The 20,938-nt window shown below is 43.9% G+C and overlaps 1 protein-coding gene across 3 annotated transcripts in view; it reads right to left on the bottom strand.

The window, feature by feature from the left end:
* Positions 1–20,938, bottom strand: part of ADAMTSL1 (ADAMTS like 1) — a gene marked incomplete at both ends in the record, with an annotated part of 891,527 nt that overhangs the window by 16,218 nt on the left and 854,371 nt on the right. For all 3 annotated transcript variants that reach the window (XM_081104271.1, XM_081104273.1, XM_081104272.1), the window contains 3 exons: positions 2,619–2,826; positions 5,788–5,968; positions 7,760–7,972. In XM_081104271.1, coding sequence (XP_080960397.1) covers positions 2,619–2,826; positions 5,788–5,968; positions 7,760–7,972 — 602 coding nt within the window. The remainder of the gene's footprint in view (positions 1–2,618; positions 2,827–5,787; positions 5,969–7,759; positions 7,973–20,938) is intronic.

The raw sequence follows: 20,938 nt of genomic DNA on the forward strand, positions 1-20,938 counted from the left end.
GCTCCCTCCTAAGAGCACATCGAATGTACAACTGTCCCTATAGCACTTCCTCCTAAGAGACAACCCTGAGCCAACCGAACAGCTTTTGCACAATAAGCAAGAGAGAGAGACTGTGTAGAGAAGTTTGGGGAACTGTGAGAGTTCTCTGGAGCTGAGGGAAAAACTCAAGACCGGAGGAGTGGCTGAGCACCATTGTTGGTTTCCCCTGCGCGTGGATAACAGGCGGGAGCTCTAGCCAGGTTCTCTGGCAGACATGCAGGGTGCCACAGTGTGTCCACAGCCTCTCTCCTGCAGCTAGATCCAGCAGGAACAGGAGGGCTCCGTAACATGCATACAAGAGGCCCCTCCACCCAGAGATTGATCCAGCAAGTACGGCAGGGTGATGCTGTACATGTACACAGGACTCCCCCTTCCAGACAGAGTGCAGAGCTAGAAAAATGCTGCAGTCCCCACGAGCAGGGCTACCCTGTGCAGAGATAGTGGGTGCTACTATGTGCCATGTGGTGCTGCCCCCTGCAGAGAGTGTGGAGCGAGTAATACGCTATGGTACCCACATGCAGGGCTGCCCCATGTGGACTGAGTGGGTTGCTGCTGGGAGAGAGAGCAGAGTGCAGGTGTGTGCACACAGGTTGCCCCACCCAGAGAATGAGTGCAGCTTAGGAGGGCATTGAGAGGCAAGCACACAGAGCAACCCTGCCCAGACCCTGCTCCGACAACAGATGATTAAGACAACAGGGCACACCAGCACTAGGCAGCCCCTCCCAGATTAGAGGGACAAGGGAGGATGCACACACTACGCTGTCCAGAACCTCAGGCCAGGCAACACAGTAGGCACCACATGCACCTGCCCTGACTACACATGGCCCAACAAAACTGTTTGACACACAGAGTCCATCTTTTCAAGTCTGGAGGGAGAGCTATTCCATCCAACCCATAGGGACAAATACAGAAGAACATGCCCCAAATGAAGGAACTAGAAAAAACTCCTGAGAAATTCCCTCGTGAAATGAAGTAATTTTCCTGGTAAAGAATTCAAAGAGCCCTGGCCAGGTGGCTCAGTTGATGGAGTGTCATCCCGTACACCAAAAGGTTGCGGGTTTGATTCCCAGTCAGGGCACATGTCCAGGTTGCATGTCCAATCCTCGGGAGGGCTGCATACGGGAGGTAACCAATTGATGTTCTTCTCTTACATCAATGTTTCACTCTCTCCCTTTCTCTCTAAAAATAAAAAAAATTGGGGAAGTGAACAGACATCTAGGTCCAGGAAGCACAGAGTGCCAGACAAATGAACCCAAAGAGACCCATAATAAGACATATTGTAATTAAAATGGCAAAAGTAAAGATAAAGATACCGTCTTAAAGGAAGCAAGAATGAAACGAGTCACAAGGGAAAACTCATAAGGCTATCAGCTGATTTCACAGAAACAATTTTACAGGCAAGAAGAGCGTGGCAGGAAATATTCAAAGTGCTGAAAGTATAGTATTCTACCATCTAGAATTTGCTTACGCAAAAACAAAAGGAGTTCATGACCACTAAACCAGCCTTATAAGAAATGCTAAAGGATCTTCTTTATGCAGAAAGAAAAGGCCATAACCAGAAATAAGAAAATACAGGAAAGAAAAAAAAATCTTACTGGCAAATATATAATAACTACAGTAAATCAACCACTTAATAGCAGCAAAATTAACTATAAACACAATAAATAATCGGGATACACAAAACAAAAAGATTTAAACGTCAAAATAAAGAATGGAAGGGGTGTAAAAATGTAGTGCTTTTAGAATGCAATTGAACTTCAATGCCTATCAGTTTAAAATAGACTGCTGTAACTATAGATGAATATATATGAACCTTATGGTAACCATAAACCAAACCCATAAAAAACACACAAAAAACTAAGAGAAAGAAATCTAATCAAAACCCTAAAGAAAACCAACAAATCAAAGAAATCAAGAGCAGAATAAAGGCACAGAGAACAACAACAAAATGGCAATAAGCACATACCTAGCAATATATTATATGTAAAGGGACTAGAGATGATCCAATCAAAAGACAGGGTGACAGAATGGATTAAAAAAATGACCCAATACACATGCTGCCTATAAGAGACTCATTTTAGATAGAAAGACACACATGGGAAAAGATATTTATGCATATAGAAATGAAAAGAAAGCTGGGGTAGCAATACTCATATCAGACAAAATAGTATTTAAAACAAAGAATATAAAAAGAAAGACATTACATAATTTTAAAGGGGTTAATCCAAGAAGAGGATGTAACAGCCGTAAATATCTCTGCAGCCCACATAAGGGCACCCAAGAATATCAAGCAAATATTAATGGACATAAAGGCAGAAATTCACAGTGATACAATAATAGTTGGGGACTTAACTACTCCACTTACTCCGATAGATCATCCGGACAGAAAATGAATATGAAAATAACTGCTGTATGTGCCACATTAATAACCATTTAGAGAGCATTTCATCCTCAAACTTCAGATGACACATTGTTCTCAGTGCACATGAAACATATTCCTGGAGAGATCACATACGAGGCACCTCCTACTGTTGCAGGGTCAGCAACCTTAGATTACCTGTCAAATACATTCCTCTCACCTGGCCCCAGCTGGAGAAGGCCCACTCCACACAGAGCTGTTGGTTACAGGCCTGGGTGTCCACCGGCCTCTTGGCAAGCTGTGTGCACATGTCATTGGACACGGGAGTGGAGATCCCAGAGGCTTTCAGCTTCTGGCAGGTCACCCGGCGGGTCTGGATGCCTCCCCCACAGCTCCGGGTGCAGGCGGACCAGGAGGTCACCATCCACCTGTGGAGAGGAGGAGGTGTCAGTCTCGGGGAGAGGAGCGAGGCTGTATGCTCTCAGAAAAGAGCCGCCCCCCCCCCCCCCAGGCTCTCACCACACAGCTGCTCATTTGGGGGCCATGGCCCTTTTTACTGTAGGTACTTGGAGTGATAGGCTGAAAACGGCCGCCCAAAAGAAACCTCTGGCAAATCCCTGGAACCTGTGAATGTTACTTTGTTTGGACAAAGGGGCTTTGCAGATATAATGAGGGATTTGGGGATTATCCTATGTTATCTGGTTAGGCCTTAAACGTCATCACAAGTATCCTTGTAAGAGGAAGACAGAGGGAGATGCCACACAGAAGAGACGACAGTGTGCTCACAGAGGCAGAAGAGGGAGTGATGTGGTCACAAGCCGAGGGATGCTCAGAGGCATCAGAAGCTGCAAGGGCCAAGGAACAGATGCTCCCCTAGGGCCTTTGGCGGGGGCACAACCCTGCTGACACCTTGATTGTGGACTTCCGGGCTTCAAAACCATGAGAGAATAAATTTCTGTTGTTTTAAGCTACCATGTTTGTGGTCATTTGTTACAGCAATCACAGGAAACAAATACCATTTGGAAATGGACTAAAAAGGTGTATCCTGAAAGCGTATTTTGAAGATCAGTTGCTTCAGCTTGACATTGGCCCCAAAGCCATGAGCCTGCAGAAAGTCTTGAGCTAGTTACACGGCTCTGCAGTTCTCGTACTTCTCACCGGCACCCGGTGTGCGACAGAGGAGAGACAACTCCCAGGGAAGTCCCATCCAAACCTGTGCTTTCCAACCATTCCACTCACCTCCTGACCCAGGAGCAACCTGGGTCCCACCGAAGCCCACATTGTTTCTGCTGGTACCCACTGTATTTGCTGCCTCGCCTTAGCCCGTGTCTCTGATGTTGTTCAATCCCTCAGCAACATGCAGGCTCCTTCCAGCTCTCTGGACCTACGTCCCCCCTCTCTGAGTCACGGTCTGTAGGTCTTGCACCTCTTAGAGAGCTGAAAGGAGTTGTCCTCAGAATACTTGGTTCCAACTATAGTACGGATCCTTGGAAGTGAGACTGGCCAACACTGAATCATGGCTTTTTTCACAGAGCCCAGATGGCAGCTGGCAAACCCTGAGATCCCCGGTCCATGTACGAACATGCAGGGCTCTCTTTGCATGTTTACGCCCTAGGATAATTCTCAGAGAGGAAGAGGGGAGGGGGATGGGTTGGGGAAAATAGTGAGAAAAGACGGTGCTTTCCAGCCATTTCACTCAAACTGGGGGGTGGGAGGGAGCATTCTTTGGTTTTATTGCCTGAGAAAAAGTTTATCTAAATGAAATGGTCCTGTGTGGGCCCAAACAGGACTGCCCACAGCTACTCAAAAGAGAGGACCAGGGTGCCCACCCCCCCCCACCGCCCCCGCCCCCTTTTTTTTTTTTTTGCGTCTGGAAGGAAGGCTGAAGTGCCCGAGGCGGGACAGCCACTCCAAGGTGAACCTGTGGCCACTTCCTAGTGCGGTGGTGCCACGTCTGGCTCTCAGGAGAGGCCAGGAGCAGGGACAGGAGGCCAATTCCTCCAGCGCCTGGATCTGCGATTTATTTAGTTTGGTGGAACTTGCCTGCTCCGTTTGCCCTGGAGAGAGAGGACTGCGTGCAGAATTCCAGCCCACAGAAGCAGAGCCACTTAGGAAGCAGGCGCGAGGCGTGTGAAAGCTCCTGGGGGCCTGAAACCCTACCAGACACGGCCGTTATTTCATCTGCAGAAGTAAATGAGGCTGATTGACTCTGACTATCACCCCGGCAAATCAGAAAGCCCCTGGCATGTCCGAGACCGCGTCTTCATTTCACACAGCTTGGCAAGGGCAGTCTTCCAGGCTCTCGTATCCCTGGTGAATGTCAGGCCTGCATTTCAATCAACTTTTATTTCCAAATATACATTTCAGCAATTTTTCAGGAGCCGGGGCGAGGGGTTTGAGAGAGGAGAGGTACGGGCTATGTTACAGTTCAGGAAGGGTATAAAAGGACATTAATCATTCCCGTGGAAACCTTCCCGTCAGCAAGTCAAACTGCTGATATTAATGAGCGTGTTTCATATTTCATTGAGTCTCTCCTGGTTTCAGCTGCTCCTCATGACTCAGCTGGCAAAACACGAGGCGGTTGCCTAAGTGGTGTACGCCAAGTCCTACAGCTAGGCCGTGGAGGGGCATTGCAGGGACCAGCCAAGTCCCCCCAGGCTCAGGGCACCATGCTGGTGCCAACTCGAAGCCCATCCATTATCCCTTCAGCTACGGACTGAGGACTGCGGTGGGCATGCTCAGTGGGACTCACAGCTTCTCAAAGCTCGAGGAAGCTGTGAGAGGCAGACTGTGGGTGTCAGTCTGGGCTCTGTGAGGGTCCCAGATGCAGAGAATGTTTAGCCAACATTGAGGCAACTAAGGAAATGAAGACGTAGTTCAATGTTAGCAGGATGCCACCGTTTGTGGAAAAGAAGGGGATCAGATTCTTCGACTAAGCTGAAGTACTGATTAGCGTGGGTATTTAAAGTTCAAAGGAAGGGGAAGGAAGGGAAAGGATAGAGGTCGAGGCAGTAATCCCCATCCCTGAGCACTGCAGCTGCAAACACATTTCTTCTCCTACAAACAGAGCCAGTTTCCCACTGCAGGATGCGAGCTATCTCTTGCCAGCGCCTGGGATGTACCTGCTCCCTGAACAGAGCCTTTCAGGCCCGGGGATGCCCGGGGATGCAGGGGAAGCCCTGAGAGGTGAGGGGTCGTTTCTGCAGAGCGCCGAGTCTGGACAAAGCTGTGCTGGTAGGAAAGAGCAGCTCCTTGGAGGGCACGTTCCCCTCTGCACTGAAGTCCCCCCTTGCGCACTGCTAGACAAGGAAGGGCTGGCCACCACCTTGGCTAACAGCCGGGGTCCTTACTGGGGGGCGGGAGGCCGAGCCAGCCTGTGCCTCACTCACCGGGAAGGGCAGTCTCTCCGGTTGCAGGGGACGGGATGCACGGCAGGGCGGACCTTCCCTGCGCAGCGAGCGGGGTTGACCTCGGTGCTGTTCAGGAGACACCGCAGGCGGGGCTGCTGAACGCCCCTGCTACCACAGGAGGCGGAGCAGGTCGCCAGTCTGTCCACAGACCACCAGTAATCTGTCACAGAAGGTGAAAAGCAGAGAGCGTTACTGCCCATGCCCTATATTTGTTCTGATAGGGCCCTGGGGGAGGAGGGGGATGGTTGTCATGAATGAGCCTGGCCCCTCAGTTTATCCAGGCAAGTTATGTGTTCTCCAGAGCCCTCAGTTGGCTCACCCAGAAAATGAGCACAATAGCTCTTACATCAAGTTATTATGAGGCCTGGATAGAACGAAGGTCAAGAGCCTCGCCCAGGGCCTGGCACAGAGAGAGTATTAATCAGCGGCTGTAGCTCTTATTCTTTTTAAACATACTTCTTAAAGCACTCTTTTTTTTTTTTTTTTTCCAACTGGCTCACCAGAAAGTGACCACGTTTTTCAACAAGAGAGAGAAAAATATCAGAGATACTTCTCAAACGTATTTAAAAGTGCAGATTCAGCCCTAACCGGTTTGGCTCAGTGGATAGAGCGTCGGCCTGCAGACTGAAAGGTCCCCGGTTCGACTCCGGTCAAGGGCATGTACCTGGGTTGCGGGCACATCCCCAGTCGGAGGTGTGCAGGAGGCAGCTGATCGATGTTTCTCTCCCATCGATGTTTCTAACTCTCTATCCCTCTCCCTTCCTCTCTGTAAAAAATCAGTAAAATATATTTAAAAAAAAAATAAATAAAAGTGTAGATTCAAGTTCGACATTGTAGCTGCTACGAAAAACCAGCCTATCCAGAGAGCCCTCGATTACGTGAGTCACTGACGTAACCAGTCAGTGAGAAAGGCAATTTCTCTGCATTTTCTGTGTGGGGGGCCTGGGACTCACTGGCAGGGAAGCTGTTAAAATAACTGTGGGCTGGTAAACTGTGAGTGCTTCTTTGCAAAGTTGTGTGTTACAAATCTTGCAGATAGGCTCCGGTTTCCACCAGAGAATGGCTGGCTGGCAAGACAATGGAATACTCACTTTCTTGTCAGGAAAGCCAAATGGTGGGGGAGGATGTGCTCAGAGGTCTCCCTTTTTATGGGCTATATTGACATACAAGACTGTTGCCTCCCACAGAATCCTCCATTCAGAATACACAGTGGAATTTTGCTTTCCCTGAAAGTGTCACACACCAACCACAGGTCAACCGGCCTATGGAAAACTCAAGAGCCTCCTTTATTTTCTATGACAAGGCCAGTGATGGCTCCCCTCTCACTGTACTGGGCTCATCCATACTTTCTTGGTGCAGCAAATACCAGGACCTGCCCAAGGGCTTTCTGAGCCAGTAGTGTTCCTGAAAGTTGAATGCACCAGCCACGCAGGCTTCTCAGTCTGGTCTTTGACTGGCTCCCGGGAGAGGAGCCTGGAGAGCACTCCATGCGACACAGCCGAAGGCTCCAGGGTGATGGGCAGGTACCGGCACCAGCCCTGGCTCTCCAGGGCGGGAGGCAATAACCAAGTGGTTCAAAATCTGTCTTATTTTGGAACCAAACCAACAGACAAAATTTGCATTTTTCGCAACAGGCTACTTTACACTCAACTGCGTGTTTTCTTTACAAATTCACCCAGCGTAAAGGAAATGCATTTGACTTTGCTACAAGATGGTGTTTCCTTGGTCCCACCTAAGAAAGCAGCACCGACTCTTCCAGATTCTGCTGCTGTGGGGCCTGGTGGCTCTGCTGAGGGGCCTCATGGGATGGGAACATGGTCCAGTGTCAGTTTTCACATTCTAGGGACCATTGGAGACCAGAAGTCATTTCGTCCACGACAGAACTAGATTCTCAGGGGGACTCACTTGTTCAAGAAATAAGCTCAGCACCCAAAATCCCACGGGTTCTTACCTTGGATGATAAGAGCGGCCTTCTGCACGAGCACGCCTGCCTCGTTCTGGGCAAGGCAGCTGAATTCCCCCTGAGACTCGCTGCTTAGATTGGCAACCTGGAGAATCTGTCCAGCTGCCAAGATGTGATGTGTCAATCCTGTGACAGTGGCAACTGACTGGCCACCATGGAACCAGGTGATGTTGGGGGTAGGGTGGCCTTGGATGGGGCAGCCTAGAGAGGAGAGGAGAGGTAAGCTACCGGGAAAGCCAAAAGGGGCACATTCCTGATGAGTTGTTTTAGTGTGTTTGTGGCTCTAGGGGCCCTGGGTACAACATGGTCCTCTCGGGGCATTTTTCTTCTGCTTGCCATTCCCAAGCAAACAGGAGATGTTTTTGTACTCTGGGTTCTATGAACATGACTATTATTCATTCAATTAAGTAAAAATTCTTGAAGGACACAAAGTGTCTATTTCTACCTATGTCCCTGTACTGACCTAAAAAAATGAAGCAATTAATATTTACTCATTGAACACTTTTTGGAGTTCCTACACCAATTTTATAATGAAAGAAATCATTTCTTCAAATGCAGTGAGTTCGAAAAGGTACACACTATATAGTAATAGTTAAGAATCAAACTTTAGTTGGTAAAAGTCTAATATCTGCCTCCATTTTACTCTTTATGTGATTTTTCAAGCCAAAATTTTTCAACAGAGACTAGGAAAACAATTTTAAATACTAATCTCATTTCTCTATAAGTCAAGAACCTTGGCATTCAGACAATTCTTACCAAGCCTGCACAGGACATGTACAACATCACACTTATTTACACAGTCATTGAACATATTTTGATACATTAAAATTCCAAAATATTAAACGGAGATACCGTATCAACTAAAGGCTTTGTAGCATAGAATTAGTAAAATAAACTGAGCGGTTGTGAGAGAAAACTCATTTCCTCTCATTTCAGAGTTCTTGCTGAATTTGCTGTTGTGCTCCCAGCAACTTAGCTTCCACTGAAAATTTACTTGGAAGTTTAAAACACATGATAAGTCATTAAAAATTAAAATATTAGAGGACTTCCTTCAGTTAAAAAAAATCTATTGGTAACTACTATTCTGGGGACAGTTAAGATTATCTTTCCTCTTGCAAGAAAATAGCCAATGACAGAGTATAAAAATAAAGCACACTAATAAAACTGAAATATAAAGCAGAAAATGATGAGATCTATGACACACATAGATGGCCATCTGCATGGATGTGTGTGCCTATGGGTCTGTAAAGAAAAGGGATTTTCTAGTGTTGGCTTGTTTTCTATTCTTGGGCAGCACTGTTAGAATTGGTATAGGAGGCAGGTTTAACAGAGGAAAGGCCCTTAGATATCATTTAGCCCACTTCCAGAGGAGGAAACCAGGGCTCAGAGATGTTAAGAGACCTTCCCAAGGTCAACGAACAGGCCTTCTGATCCCTTGCCGTGTGTACTTGTTCAGCTGGGCGCCAGCATTACCTAGGCACCTTGTTACCTACATCCTTTGCTCACTCCTTTCAGCACCTTGCCCTTTGTTTCTGCTTTTACATTTTTATTGTAATTGTGTAGGTTGAAGGGGTTGGAACAGACTGCTCTGAAGAAGGGCCCTGGAGAAGTAATGGTAAAATCTGCACAGGAAGCTCAGTATAGGATACAGTGTTACAGGAGCCAATTCTTTACTCTTCCCTGTATTGACTCACTCTGCCATGTAACTGTGCAGTGCCCTCCCATGATGGGTGCGCTGTACTTCCCCACCTCCTTCCTGACCTTGGCCATGTGACTACTTTGGCCAATAGAGTGAGTTAGGTGTTACACTAACAATAAACAATCTGAAAAGGAAATTAAGAAAAACAATTCTTACAGTAGCATCAAAAAGAATAAAATACTTAAGAATAAGCTTAACTAAGGAGTTGAAAGACTTGTACATTGAAAATTACAAAACACTGCTAAAAGAAATGAAAACATGAATAAATGGGAGGAAAACATCATGTTCATGGATTGGAAGATTTAATATTGTTACAATGTCAGTAGTCCTCAAAGTGAACTACAGATTCAATTCAATGGCTATCAAAATCCTGATGATGTTCTTTTGCCAAAATAGAAAAATCTAATAATTCAGATGGAATCTTTAGAGATCCCAAAGAGTCAAAACAATTTTTAACCAGAACAACAAAGTTGAAGGTCTCACACTTACTGATTTTTAAAACTTCTAAAACCACAGTAATTGAAAGAGTACGGTACTGGCATAAAGACAGACATATAGACCAATGGGATAGATTGAAACCCCAGAAATAAACTCTTGCAGATATGGTCAAATGACTCTCAAAATGGGGGCCAAGAGCATTCAATAGGGAAAGGACAGTCTTTCCAATAAATGGTGCGAGGAAAACTGGACATCCACATGCAAAAAATGTTGAATACTTACCTGACTCCACATATAAAAATTAACTCAAAATGGGTCAAAAACCTAAACCTAAGAGTTAAAAGTAAAAAAAAAAATCTTAGGGGAAAAGCTCCATGATAATAGCTTTGGTGAAGATTCCTTGGAAATGATGCTAAAAGCACAGATGGCAAAAGAAAAATTAGATAAACTGGAGATCATCAGAATTGAAAGCTATTGTGCAAAGGACACTTATCAACAGATTGAAGAGGCAACTCACAAAATGGTAGAAAATGTTTGTAAATCATAGATCTGATAAGGCAGTAATAGCCAGAATATATAAATAATTCCTACAAAAATAACAATCACAAACAACCACATTTAAAAAAAGGCAAAGAATTGAATAGTCATTTCTCTGAAGATATACAAATGGCCAATAAGCACACGAAAAGATACCTGCTCAACATCACTAATTATTACAGACATTAGGATGGTTATTATGAAAAAAATCCAACAACAGAAAAAAAGTAGTGTTAAAGATATGGAGAAATTAGAACTCTTGTACACGGCTGGTTGGGAATGTAAAAAGGTGCAGTCACTGTGGAAAACAATATGACAGTTCCTCAAAAAGTTCCACATATAATTCAGCAGTTCCACTTTTGGATATGTACCCAAAAGAACTGAAAGTAGGGACCCGAACAGGTATTTTTACACCAACGTTCATAGCAGCATTATTCATAATAGCTAATGGAGGACAACCACCCGAATGTCCATCAATGGGTGGACAAACAAAATTCACATACCTCTGATGACATGGATGAACCCTGAAAACATTAAGTGAAAGAAGCCAGACGCAAAAGGATAGACATTGTATAATTCCACTTACATGAGATACATAGTGTAGTCATGTTCAAAGAATAGTGATTGCCAGGGGCTGGGGGAAGGGGAAACGGGGAATTATTATTTAATGGGTGCAGAGTTTCAGTTTGGGATGATGAAAAGTGGTGGAGATGCAGAGCATGATGACTGCACAATAATATGAATGTCATTAATGCTACTCAACAGTACACTTAAATATGGTTAAAACAGTAAACTTTATTTTGTGTGTATCTGACCACAATAAAAGAAATGAGGCAGATGTGCTGGTGTACCAGCTCCAAACACTAGACCTCGAGAGACCTTGCGAGTCCTTGCTTGTGCTCCTGTGCTGTGGCCATTGCCAGGAGAAGAACAAGCCTGGACTGGCCTGCCGATCCCAAGAGGAGGAGGAGGGAAACATGGAGGACAGCCAAGCCACCCTAGACAAACCCAGTTTAGATACGCTGAGCTAAACAAGATCAGTAAGAATAAATGATTGTTATTTGAGGCCACTGAATCTTGTTTATCTTTCTTTTTATAAAATGCAGTTTCTTTTTCTTCTTTTTAAAAAATGCTTCTCCTCCTTCATGGCAATAGTTAACTGATGCACTTAGGGAGAAAATAATCCTTCCAGTTCTTCTCCTCGATCCACGTGTTACATGGTAACTAGTTTATTAATATTAGTAATAGGAAGAAAGCAAAGGGGAGACCAGACATTGTAAGCATAGTTATCTGGGCATCTTTAGCAGGAAGCTGTAATTTTATACTCCCCAGGGAACCACAGGTCCATTCCCTGCAAACAACTGGGGCCAGGGGTCCAACAAAGGGGAAGATGGGCGCATGAGCAGTGAAGTTGGGGTGAAGTAGGGAAGATGCCTGCCAGTCTAGCCTGGGAACTATGAATTGGCTAGAGGGCTGGAGCAACTGCAAGCGTGCAATATCCTGAAGGACTCATTGGTTAAGCTTCTAGTTAAAATCTTCAAAGAAACTTTCCCTCTCTTGTTCCTTTTGTTTCATTCCTGCTTCCTTGCACTCACTTGTTCTGGCCTGTGTGGTTCAATGGTTGAGAGATGACCTAGGAACCAGGAGGTCATGGTTCGATTCCTGGTCAGGGCATATACCTGGGATTTGGGCTCGATCCCGAGTAGGTGGCATGCAGGAGGCAGCTGATCAATGAGTATCTCATCATTGATGTTTCTATCCCTCTCTCCCTCTCCCTTCTTCTCTCTGAAATCAATTAAAAATATAAGTCATGCTTTAAAAAAAACATTCCTCCATTAGTGACCACTAAATTAGATGATCTTTAAGGTGCTTTTAGATTCCAAGATTCCTCAATATCATCTCAAACTCATCTTCTCCCACACCCATGTAGCCAAAGGCAAAATAGATCTATATTCGATGTATACTTAGATCAATATATAGTGAAACTGAACTATGTAAATGAAGGGCTCATGGAAGAGATATTATATATGGAGGTTATTTAGAATTAAAATAAGCAGAGACCAGGGATACAGAGTAGGAAGGGGGGGGCAGTCTAGAAGTGGTGTGAGCAAAGATGAAAAAATGAGAAAACAGGTGTGGCTGGGAGAAAATACCAGTTGACTAAAACATGGGGAACTCAGATGAAGCTGGCATTGTGGGAGTTGCAATGGGAAGAATGTTGAAGGCCAGAATCTGGTCTTTTGGGAGCAACTGAAGAAGGGGCGTGATGTAATCTAAATGGGCTTTAGGTGGATCAGTAAGGTGATTATTTGCAAGATGCACTGGGCTGAGAGAAAGGAGATTCTAGGATTTCAGTTCAGATGTGGCAAGAAGTGAGACATATTTGTCAAGGTTGCTCTGACAGGATGTGAGCAGGAGAGTGGTGGAGATAAAGAGGAGAAGCTAAAGATACTGCAACACTAGAGGGACTACTAATAGAATTAGGTAAGTCAGGAAAGACGGGTAAGTTTAGTTTAAAGAATATTGATTTTAAAGGTTGTTATGAAAATCCAGAATGGAAAATCCATTGAGGTCATAAAGATAAAAGTATAAGTCAGAGGTAAGAGCTGAAGACACAGATTTTGGAACCCAATCTCATATATGTGTGTAGAAGAAACCTTCAGCGAGGAGAGATCAGGCCTCAGGACAAATCAATGGGAGAATTCTGGCATTCAGTGATTAAACAAGGAAGGGGAGGTAGTAGAGGAGACTTACTAGTAGAAGAAGTGATCTGAGAAATGGGAGGAAAATTGAGACTATATAATATGGAAATACATAAAGGAAATTGACTAATAACACATTGTTAATAAGAAATTAATAACTTGTGAAATGAAAGAATAATTTCATTAGTTTATGAAAATAACTAACTGAACAATCCCCCCTTTCAGATAAGATAAATGGTAAAATTCACTACAACTCATGTTTGAATGGTCAGTAATTCCAAGTTAGTGGAATTGGAAATAAAAGTGTTTGTATAATCAAAATACCCCATTTAATGCTCTGCACACCCATTTCTTTATTTAAGAGATAATTTATCTCTGGGTCTTGAATCTTTAGAAGTGGGCCAACAACTGGGTTATTAAAAAAATGAATTAAAAGTGAGGGTGAATGAAAATTCTTCAAATGTTGCAAAACAGGAACAGAGTAGATCTTGGTCAGAAAATTCTTAAAACAATTTGGGGATTCTAGCATCCAGGAATGGTGAATAACTTAGTTGGAGTTATCTTCCTGTAGGTAACAATCATAAAATATAAACAAATGAAAAAATTACATGAGACAAAAACTCTTTGAAAGTACTGAGGTGTGACAAAAACCAATAGCAGAAACAGGAGGGAGAGCTTAGAAAAACCCAGGTACAACAGGTGTGATTTTCTAGCTTGTGGTTTTCTGCCTGAGAAAACTGCTTACTCTCCACATGGCTCAGGGAACTGGGAAACTTACAGCTTTACTGATTTGAGATGTCAGAGGATAGAGTCTGGGGGCTTTTTATAACAGCTGTAAAGTTAAGGGGAAAATCCTGGAAGAGTCACAGGGGTGATAAAGTTCAAAATATGCACAAACATTGCACAAATTCCTAATGGGCAGACCCGAGGGGACTCAGAAAAAGATCAGCAACTAAGCTGAATTAACAGAGTACAAAGTTTAGTCTGTGTCCATTGAAGGGAAAACAAAGAGTTGGAATTTTAGTTTAGTGAAGTTAACTACCTGTTGGAACAAAAACAAACACTCTTCAGAGAAGAACAACAGAATCCAGAGTCTCTACAATATATCATCTATAATATCCAGAATATAATAAAAACCCACTGGACAAGACAAAATGTAACCGATGCTGAAGAGAAACAGCAGTCAGTAGAAACCAATCCTGAGATGATGCAAATGTTATAATGGGCAGACAGTGACTTTAAAGCAGCAATTATAAGTATATAGAAAAATATACTCATAATAAATTAACAGATGGAGTATCTCAGTAGTGAAGTTGAAACTATATAGACAAATTCTAGAGCTGAAATGTACAAAAATAAAAAATTCATTAGAAGTGCTCACTATAAAATTAGAGATGGCAGGAGAAAGTGTCAGTGAACTTGAAGATAGTTAAGCAGAAATTACCCAATGTGAAGAACAGCAGGAAAAGATTGAAGAAAAATAAACAGTCTATGGATCTGTACGAAAATATTAAAATGTATAATATATGTACAATTAAAGTCCAAAAAGGAAAGAAGAAAATGAGACAGAAAAACATTGGGAAGAAATAAAACTACCAAACCTCTCAAATTTTTGGAAAACTAAAGTTCCAAGAAGGTTGACAAACCACCTAGGAACATTACAGTCAAACTGTTGAAATTAAAGGAAAAAACTTGAAAGTCATGATGGAGCAATAAGGACTGGGTTTCCTCTCCTGCCTTAAATAACTAGAAAACTGGACAAAAATGTATGAAATGACTGTTTTTAGACATTAGGCACAGACAGTAGAGGACTGTGATGTCTGAAATAAGAGAAACATTAGGTGAGCCCTATGAATTCCCTGGCTTCCTGCCTGGAGTCACATTCTAGACTGCAAAGCATGGAGGGTATATTAGCTTCCTAAGGTTGTTAATAACAAAGTACCACAGACTGGGCAGCTCAAACAGTAATTTATTGTCTCAGTTCTAGAGACTAGAAGTCTGAGATCAAGGTGTTGACAGAGTTACTCCCCTCTGAGGGCTGTAGAGATAATCTGTTCTATCCCTCTTTCCTATCTTCTGGTGGTTTGATGAAAATATTTGGTGTTCCTTGGCTTACAGATGCATCACTTTGATCTCTGCTTTCATGCCCACATGGAGTTTTCCCTTAAGTGAGTGTCTGTCTCTATGTTCACATTTCCTCTTTTTGTAAGAACACCAATCATATTAAGGCCCACCCTTATGACTTCATCTTAACTTGATCATCTGCAAAGACTCTATTTCCAAATTAGATGACATACAAGGTACGGAGGGTTAGGGATGTTAACATTTTTTTAGAGGACACAATTTAACCACAAAGCAGAAGACTATCTCACGCAGAACATCGCAGTCTGGATGAATTGATGAGACAGAACTGAGTTCAAAGAGGCTGAGGCAACTGGAAGCAGTTAAGAAGAATTCTGGAGATATGGGTGCTACATAGAAAGAGAGCTCCAGAAATTTGCATAAATTCTTCTTCAGTCTTTGCCCAATTGAAGACGTACATGCATAAGACAAATTTGGTAAGACTGAGAAAAGACCAATCAGGGACCTGTATTTTAATATTTATCAAAGCTCTAAGAGGGCTGGAAGACGTTCATGGTCTCAACAGCCAGAGTGGCACATCCTTACTAATCATCTGGAGCATTCAGCAGGGACTCCCGAGGGCCCTAGAGTAAAGGTTACCCTAGACTTGCCCTAATCAAGCTTAAAACAAGCCTTAAAAGATTGATTAGACTTAGAATAGCTTCACTGCTTAACAAAAAAATCCAACAATCTCTAAAAAAGATGAAATCCAGACACTTGATGATATAAAATTCACACACCATCCAGCATTCAATAAAAAAATTACTTATTAAGTCAAGCAGCAGGAAAATGTGACCCACACCAAGACAAAAACAAGTCAATGGAAACAGATCAAGAATCAACAGGGATGGCCTTAGCCAGTTAGCTCAGTGGTTAGAGTGTTAGCAGACCGAAGGGTAGCAGGTTCGATTCCAGTCAAGGGCTCAATTCTGGTCAAGGGCACATAATTTGGTTGTAGGCTCCATCCCTGGCCTGGTAGAGGTGTGTGTGGGAGGCAACCAATCAATACCCTTAGGTGAGGATTAACAAAAAAATAAAAATAAAGAATTGACAGGGATGATGGAATCCTATCCTACCTAATAAAAGGGCAATATGCAAATTGACCCTAACAGCAGAACGACCGCTTGACCAGTCACTATGAGGCGCACTTACCATCTCTTGGTCCCTTTCCCCAGCCGGCAGTGTCCGATTGTCCAATGGCGAACGAGGAACTGGGGGGTAGGTGGTGGCAGGGGGTAGGTGGTGGCAGGGGGCAGGGCTGGCTGCCGGCAGCCAGGAAAGATGGCCCTGATGCAGGCCAGGCCTATGGACTGTACCCGTGCATGAATTTCATGCGCAGAGCCACTAGTTATTAGATAAGGGTATGAAAACAAGCTATTTAAAACATGGTAAGTATTTAAAGGAAAACATGGAAGTTATACAAAGAATTGAATAAACTTCTAGAAAGAAAATATTTTATGAAATAAAAAAAACACTGGATAGACTTGCTAGAAGAATAAATTCTATAGAAAAATGATTTTTGAAACTGAAGATATAGTAATGGAAATTATCCAGTGAAAGAGAGAAAAAAGACTGAAAAAAAATTCAAGTGATCAAACATATGTTAGACAAGGATATAGTTACACAGGTACATCTGTCAAAAGTCTATGGTTAAGAGTTGTACATATTAGTGTCTGCAAATTTTACCTAAAACAATAATTAGTAGAGAGGGGGTGGAGAGTAGGTGGAAGTACTAAAAAAAGATAAATGCTGAATATTGATTACTGAAGCTGGGTGATTACTATATGGGGGTCATCATGCTATTCTGTCTACTTCACACATATGTGAAGTTATTCATAATGAAAAGGAAGAAACTTGTTTGCACCATCTAGTCATTTATTGTCAGGAATGACTCAGTGTCCAAAGAATTGCTTTTCACATATTCTGCTTATTCAGCTCTATGCTTTTTTAAAAATAAAGTTTTAAAAACAACAAAAAAATATTGTTCCAGCCTGTTATTTGCAGATGTTTCCCCAAATATTTTATAACCTGCCAAACTTAAAAATTCCTGCTGGCCTTCATTCAGCTCTGTTGAAGTCGGAGATCACTTTCACTTGTACATCTGTCACCCTTGATTCTGACAACTTTTGTTTGGTTGTCCTGTATGGCAGAAACTGCTAGTCATCCCCTCATGTCGATCCTTTCCTTCTTACAGTAAAAGAGCCCCTGAATTTTAGTTAGGTGTGTAGCTGCCTGGGATAGAGACATTTCCCATACGCCCTTGCAATAAGGTGTGGGCCTCGTGATTACATTCAGTGAAATGAGGGAAAGTGATGTGTATGCCTCCCCGGACATGTCTTTAAAAGAAAAGAACTTGTACTTCTCGCCCCTTCCTCCAGCCTGCTATTGCGAATGTGTGTGTGGAGCAAACCATCCCGGCCTAGCTGGGTAAGGGCAATATTCCAGGATGTCAGAGCAACAGGAGTTTAACCATTTTTTGCCTGGGTCCCTAGGTAGCAGTAGGTTGCCAGACCATGGCTGGATCCTTTTCCTGCCTGTTGACTGCTATTCAGGTGTTTATTAGAGGTTGCTGAATGTAAAGCCTAACTATGACAGTCCTAAATATTTCCTTACTGAGGCAGTGTCCATCTGCTAAATAGGTTATTGTATTTTCCTTCACATGTGGACAGTGACTCCAGAGGAAATGTTCTAGGAAAGTCTATTTTCCACAATTAAATAAAAGCAAAGACCCAAACAAACTAATTATAATTAAGTAAATGAACAAATTGCCTTTTCTATCACTAATATGTCTTTCAATGCTTTTCACTGGATACATAGCTTCTTCTCCTTAAAAATGTACTTTGTCCTCAGAAGCATACCCTCTTCGGCACATGCAGTGCGAGACCCCTGCTTTCTGTCCGTGTTTATGTACATGTCTCTGTGTGTATACAGTGGTCTCTGAGGTTTGCCAACAGTAATAGTCAAAATAAGGACTCTCGCATGAATTCCCACCGTGTATGTTCCCAGTGAATAATTATCCGCGTTTCACTGCTAATGAGAAAACCTGGCTTGTAACAGGGGTTCCTTTCTGTCATGGACGTTTCTCATTTATTAAAGTAAAAGAAATATCAATCACTTCTCGAAGGTGAGCAATCGCCGTGAGTGCCAGGTTCAAGGACACCAAAAACCATGTGCTAACGTATTCCACACATCAAGAGGAGCCAAACAGTGAATACCTCCCCGTTGCTTCAGTGAGGAAGTTAACAGTGTTTCAGGCAGGGCTCAAATCTCCTTTTCTGATTCCCTCCCAGCCACATGACGCTGCCCATGTCCACCCTCCCAACCTCCACGCCCACCCCAGGAAACAGTCAGCCAGCAGGGACTGACTTCTGTCTCCCCTCAGCCTCAGTTATTACAGGTCTTGAGTTGGTTCGGTGGCTGAGGAGGGAGCGGAGCTTCGTTAATGAGAGTTCTGGCAGCAGAAAGCCTCTCTCTATCAACTCTCCCTAACCAGTGAAAGAAAATATTGCCCTTAGGCCTCCATTCTTGGGTCCACTGTGGCTCTACATTGAGCCAAAGCCAGGTATGATTCACATATGTGTGAGGGTTTTCCTGCTAGTTTCACCTACTTTGAAAAAGTCACATTAGCTGGAGAGTGGTAAAAGCTTAGAATGGAGATGTGTACAATAAGAAAAATAAATTATATGTGAAATGGTATCTTCTGGGAGTCAGTTCAGCTATAACCTGCCACGAGTTGACACCCCTGATTAAGTCTAATTGACCACAGCTATTTTCTTCACTTTTGTCTCCTATTTCACATTGGTTTCTGGAACTAAAATAGCGTCATTCAGGGAAACAGCCTGAGTTCAACAGGTAAGGGAGACATGGGGATAGAAAGCCAGGAGGCCTGGTGCCCTGGCTTCCACAGCCGGTGCGCTAGAGGCTGGCTCACCTTACAGGCGGTGGGAGAGGCTGCCTGCGAGGCATCTGTCTAGAAAGAAGCTCTGAACTCATCATGATCATCACTCAGTGGATATTGCTGCTCATTGGAAGGGCTGGAAAGCAGTAGGATTTCTGGGCTGCTAAGAGACAAGCAAGCAGTTTGATTTGCAGGCTTCTTTGGAGGGTAGAGCAAGCCAACGCAGGCGTTCATTTAGCTGCTCGCCACTGGAGTGAGCTGCACATCCGGAGCTCACTTTCGTGAGTTCTTAGCCTTAACGAGCAGAAGGCAAGAGTTCAGAGTGCATATATGCCCCTTCCCTCCTTCCCTTCCAGCCAAAAGCTCAGCTGAGCTTGACACATGGATTATGCGAAGCAAAAAACATAAATGGACTGAAAGAGGTTCCCAAGAAGGGTGGCTTGAAGATGGGGAAACGCAATCTGGGAGAGGGGGAGATTGAGTGTTGTCGAGGGCTTTCACAACTTCACTGCTATCTAAAGCTGTGGCGGATTAGGACGCGCCATGTAAAAATATAAAGACGTGGCATTATGACTTCAGGAGCTGGCCCCGGGCCTGTCAGCATTGCCATTAGAATCCTGTACTTTTCACGGACTTAAAACTTACTATAAAAATGATGTGTGCTGGGATGAAACTTGGCACTTGGTGGAGTCAGTCTGGGAGTCCTTTCCTTAATTTAATTTTGCAAAACTGGAAAACATGCAGCTATTTAAAATTTATGGAGAAATCTCCGTTCTGCGCGTGGTATATGGTATGTATGGGCCTCGCTCTGAGGCCGTGGGGTGACCGGATGAAATCAGGGATTCCGCGTTTCCTGGCTCCCTTTCCTTTCAGGTCCCCTTGGGTGACAGAGATGGTCTCTAACGCAGCACTGAATGAGTGGGGACTGGCACCAGGCAGGAGACCGAGAGCTGTGATTAATTCACATCGGAAAAAAAACAGTTCCTTACTCCCCATTTGTCAGCTGGGCCCCAGAAGGCTGTGGAGAAGACAAGCAGCTTTAATTTTCACTCCGATTTCTGGGACCTCCCAAAAAGCTGGTCAAATAACCAGGCCAACACTCTTCCCATGCACACTTGCCCAAAGAAAACGAACTTTAAAACATTCCTGGAAAAAAAGGAACTATAACAAGCCCATTTTCCATTCCCCAAATGTCTTTTTACCCCTAGGGCAAGCTCTGGGTTTCCATTGGCAGGGGGTACGCGAATGTCTCCATGCTCCTGGGCATCTGGTGGAAGAACTCGATATATTTCTCAGCATGAAAAGCAGCTCCGTCCAGATTTATGACTTGATTAAGGCCTGGTCTCCTCCAAAGGGAATTGGTTGTGGCCTGGTTACTGCCCTCACCTATCACCTGAGGGCCTGGTATTTTCTTACAGGTAAGAAGGTGAGATGCCACTTATGATGCCCATGCATACACAATCCTGGCTGTGAAGAGAGGACTGCACTGTGGACGCTGGAGCTGGGCAGTCCTGACCAACATGCTTACCCAGGGTTAACCGGGCCACCTGGGGTACGGGTGAGGGGAGGGGAGGGGGCTCTAGGAAATTGGTCCAGTTTCGTTAACTTCACAGTAGTGCTGATTGGGACTGAAGCTATCTCAAGTGGATAATACCCAGCATTCCCAGGTGTCCTTCTCTGCCAGTAGGCTCTTGGCATAAAACACACCTTTAAAAACACAGCATTTTTCTTTTAAAGTTTCAAATTTCTGGGTTTATAAGCCCTGGTTGACT

Source organism: Myotis nattereri, assembly GCF_964212035.1.
Source record: "Myotis nattereri genome assembly, chromosome: 12".
In the NCBI taxonomy this organism is placed as follows: Eukaryota; Metazoa; Chordata; class Mammalia; order Chiroptera; family Vespertilionidae; genus Myotis; species Myotis nattereri.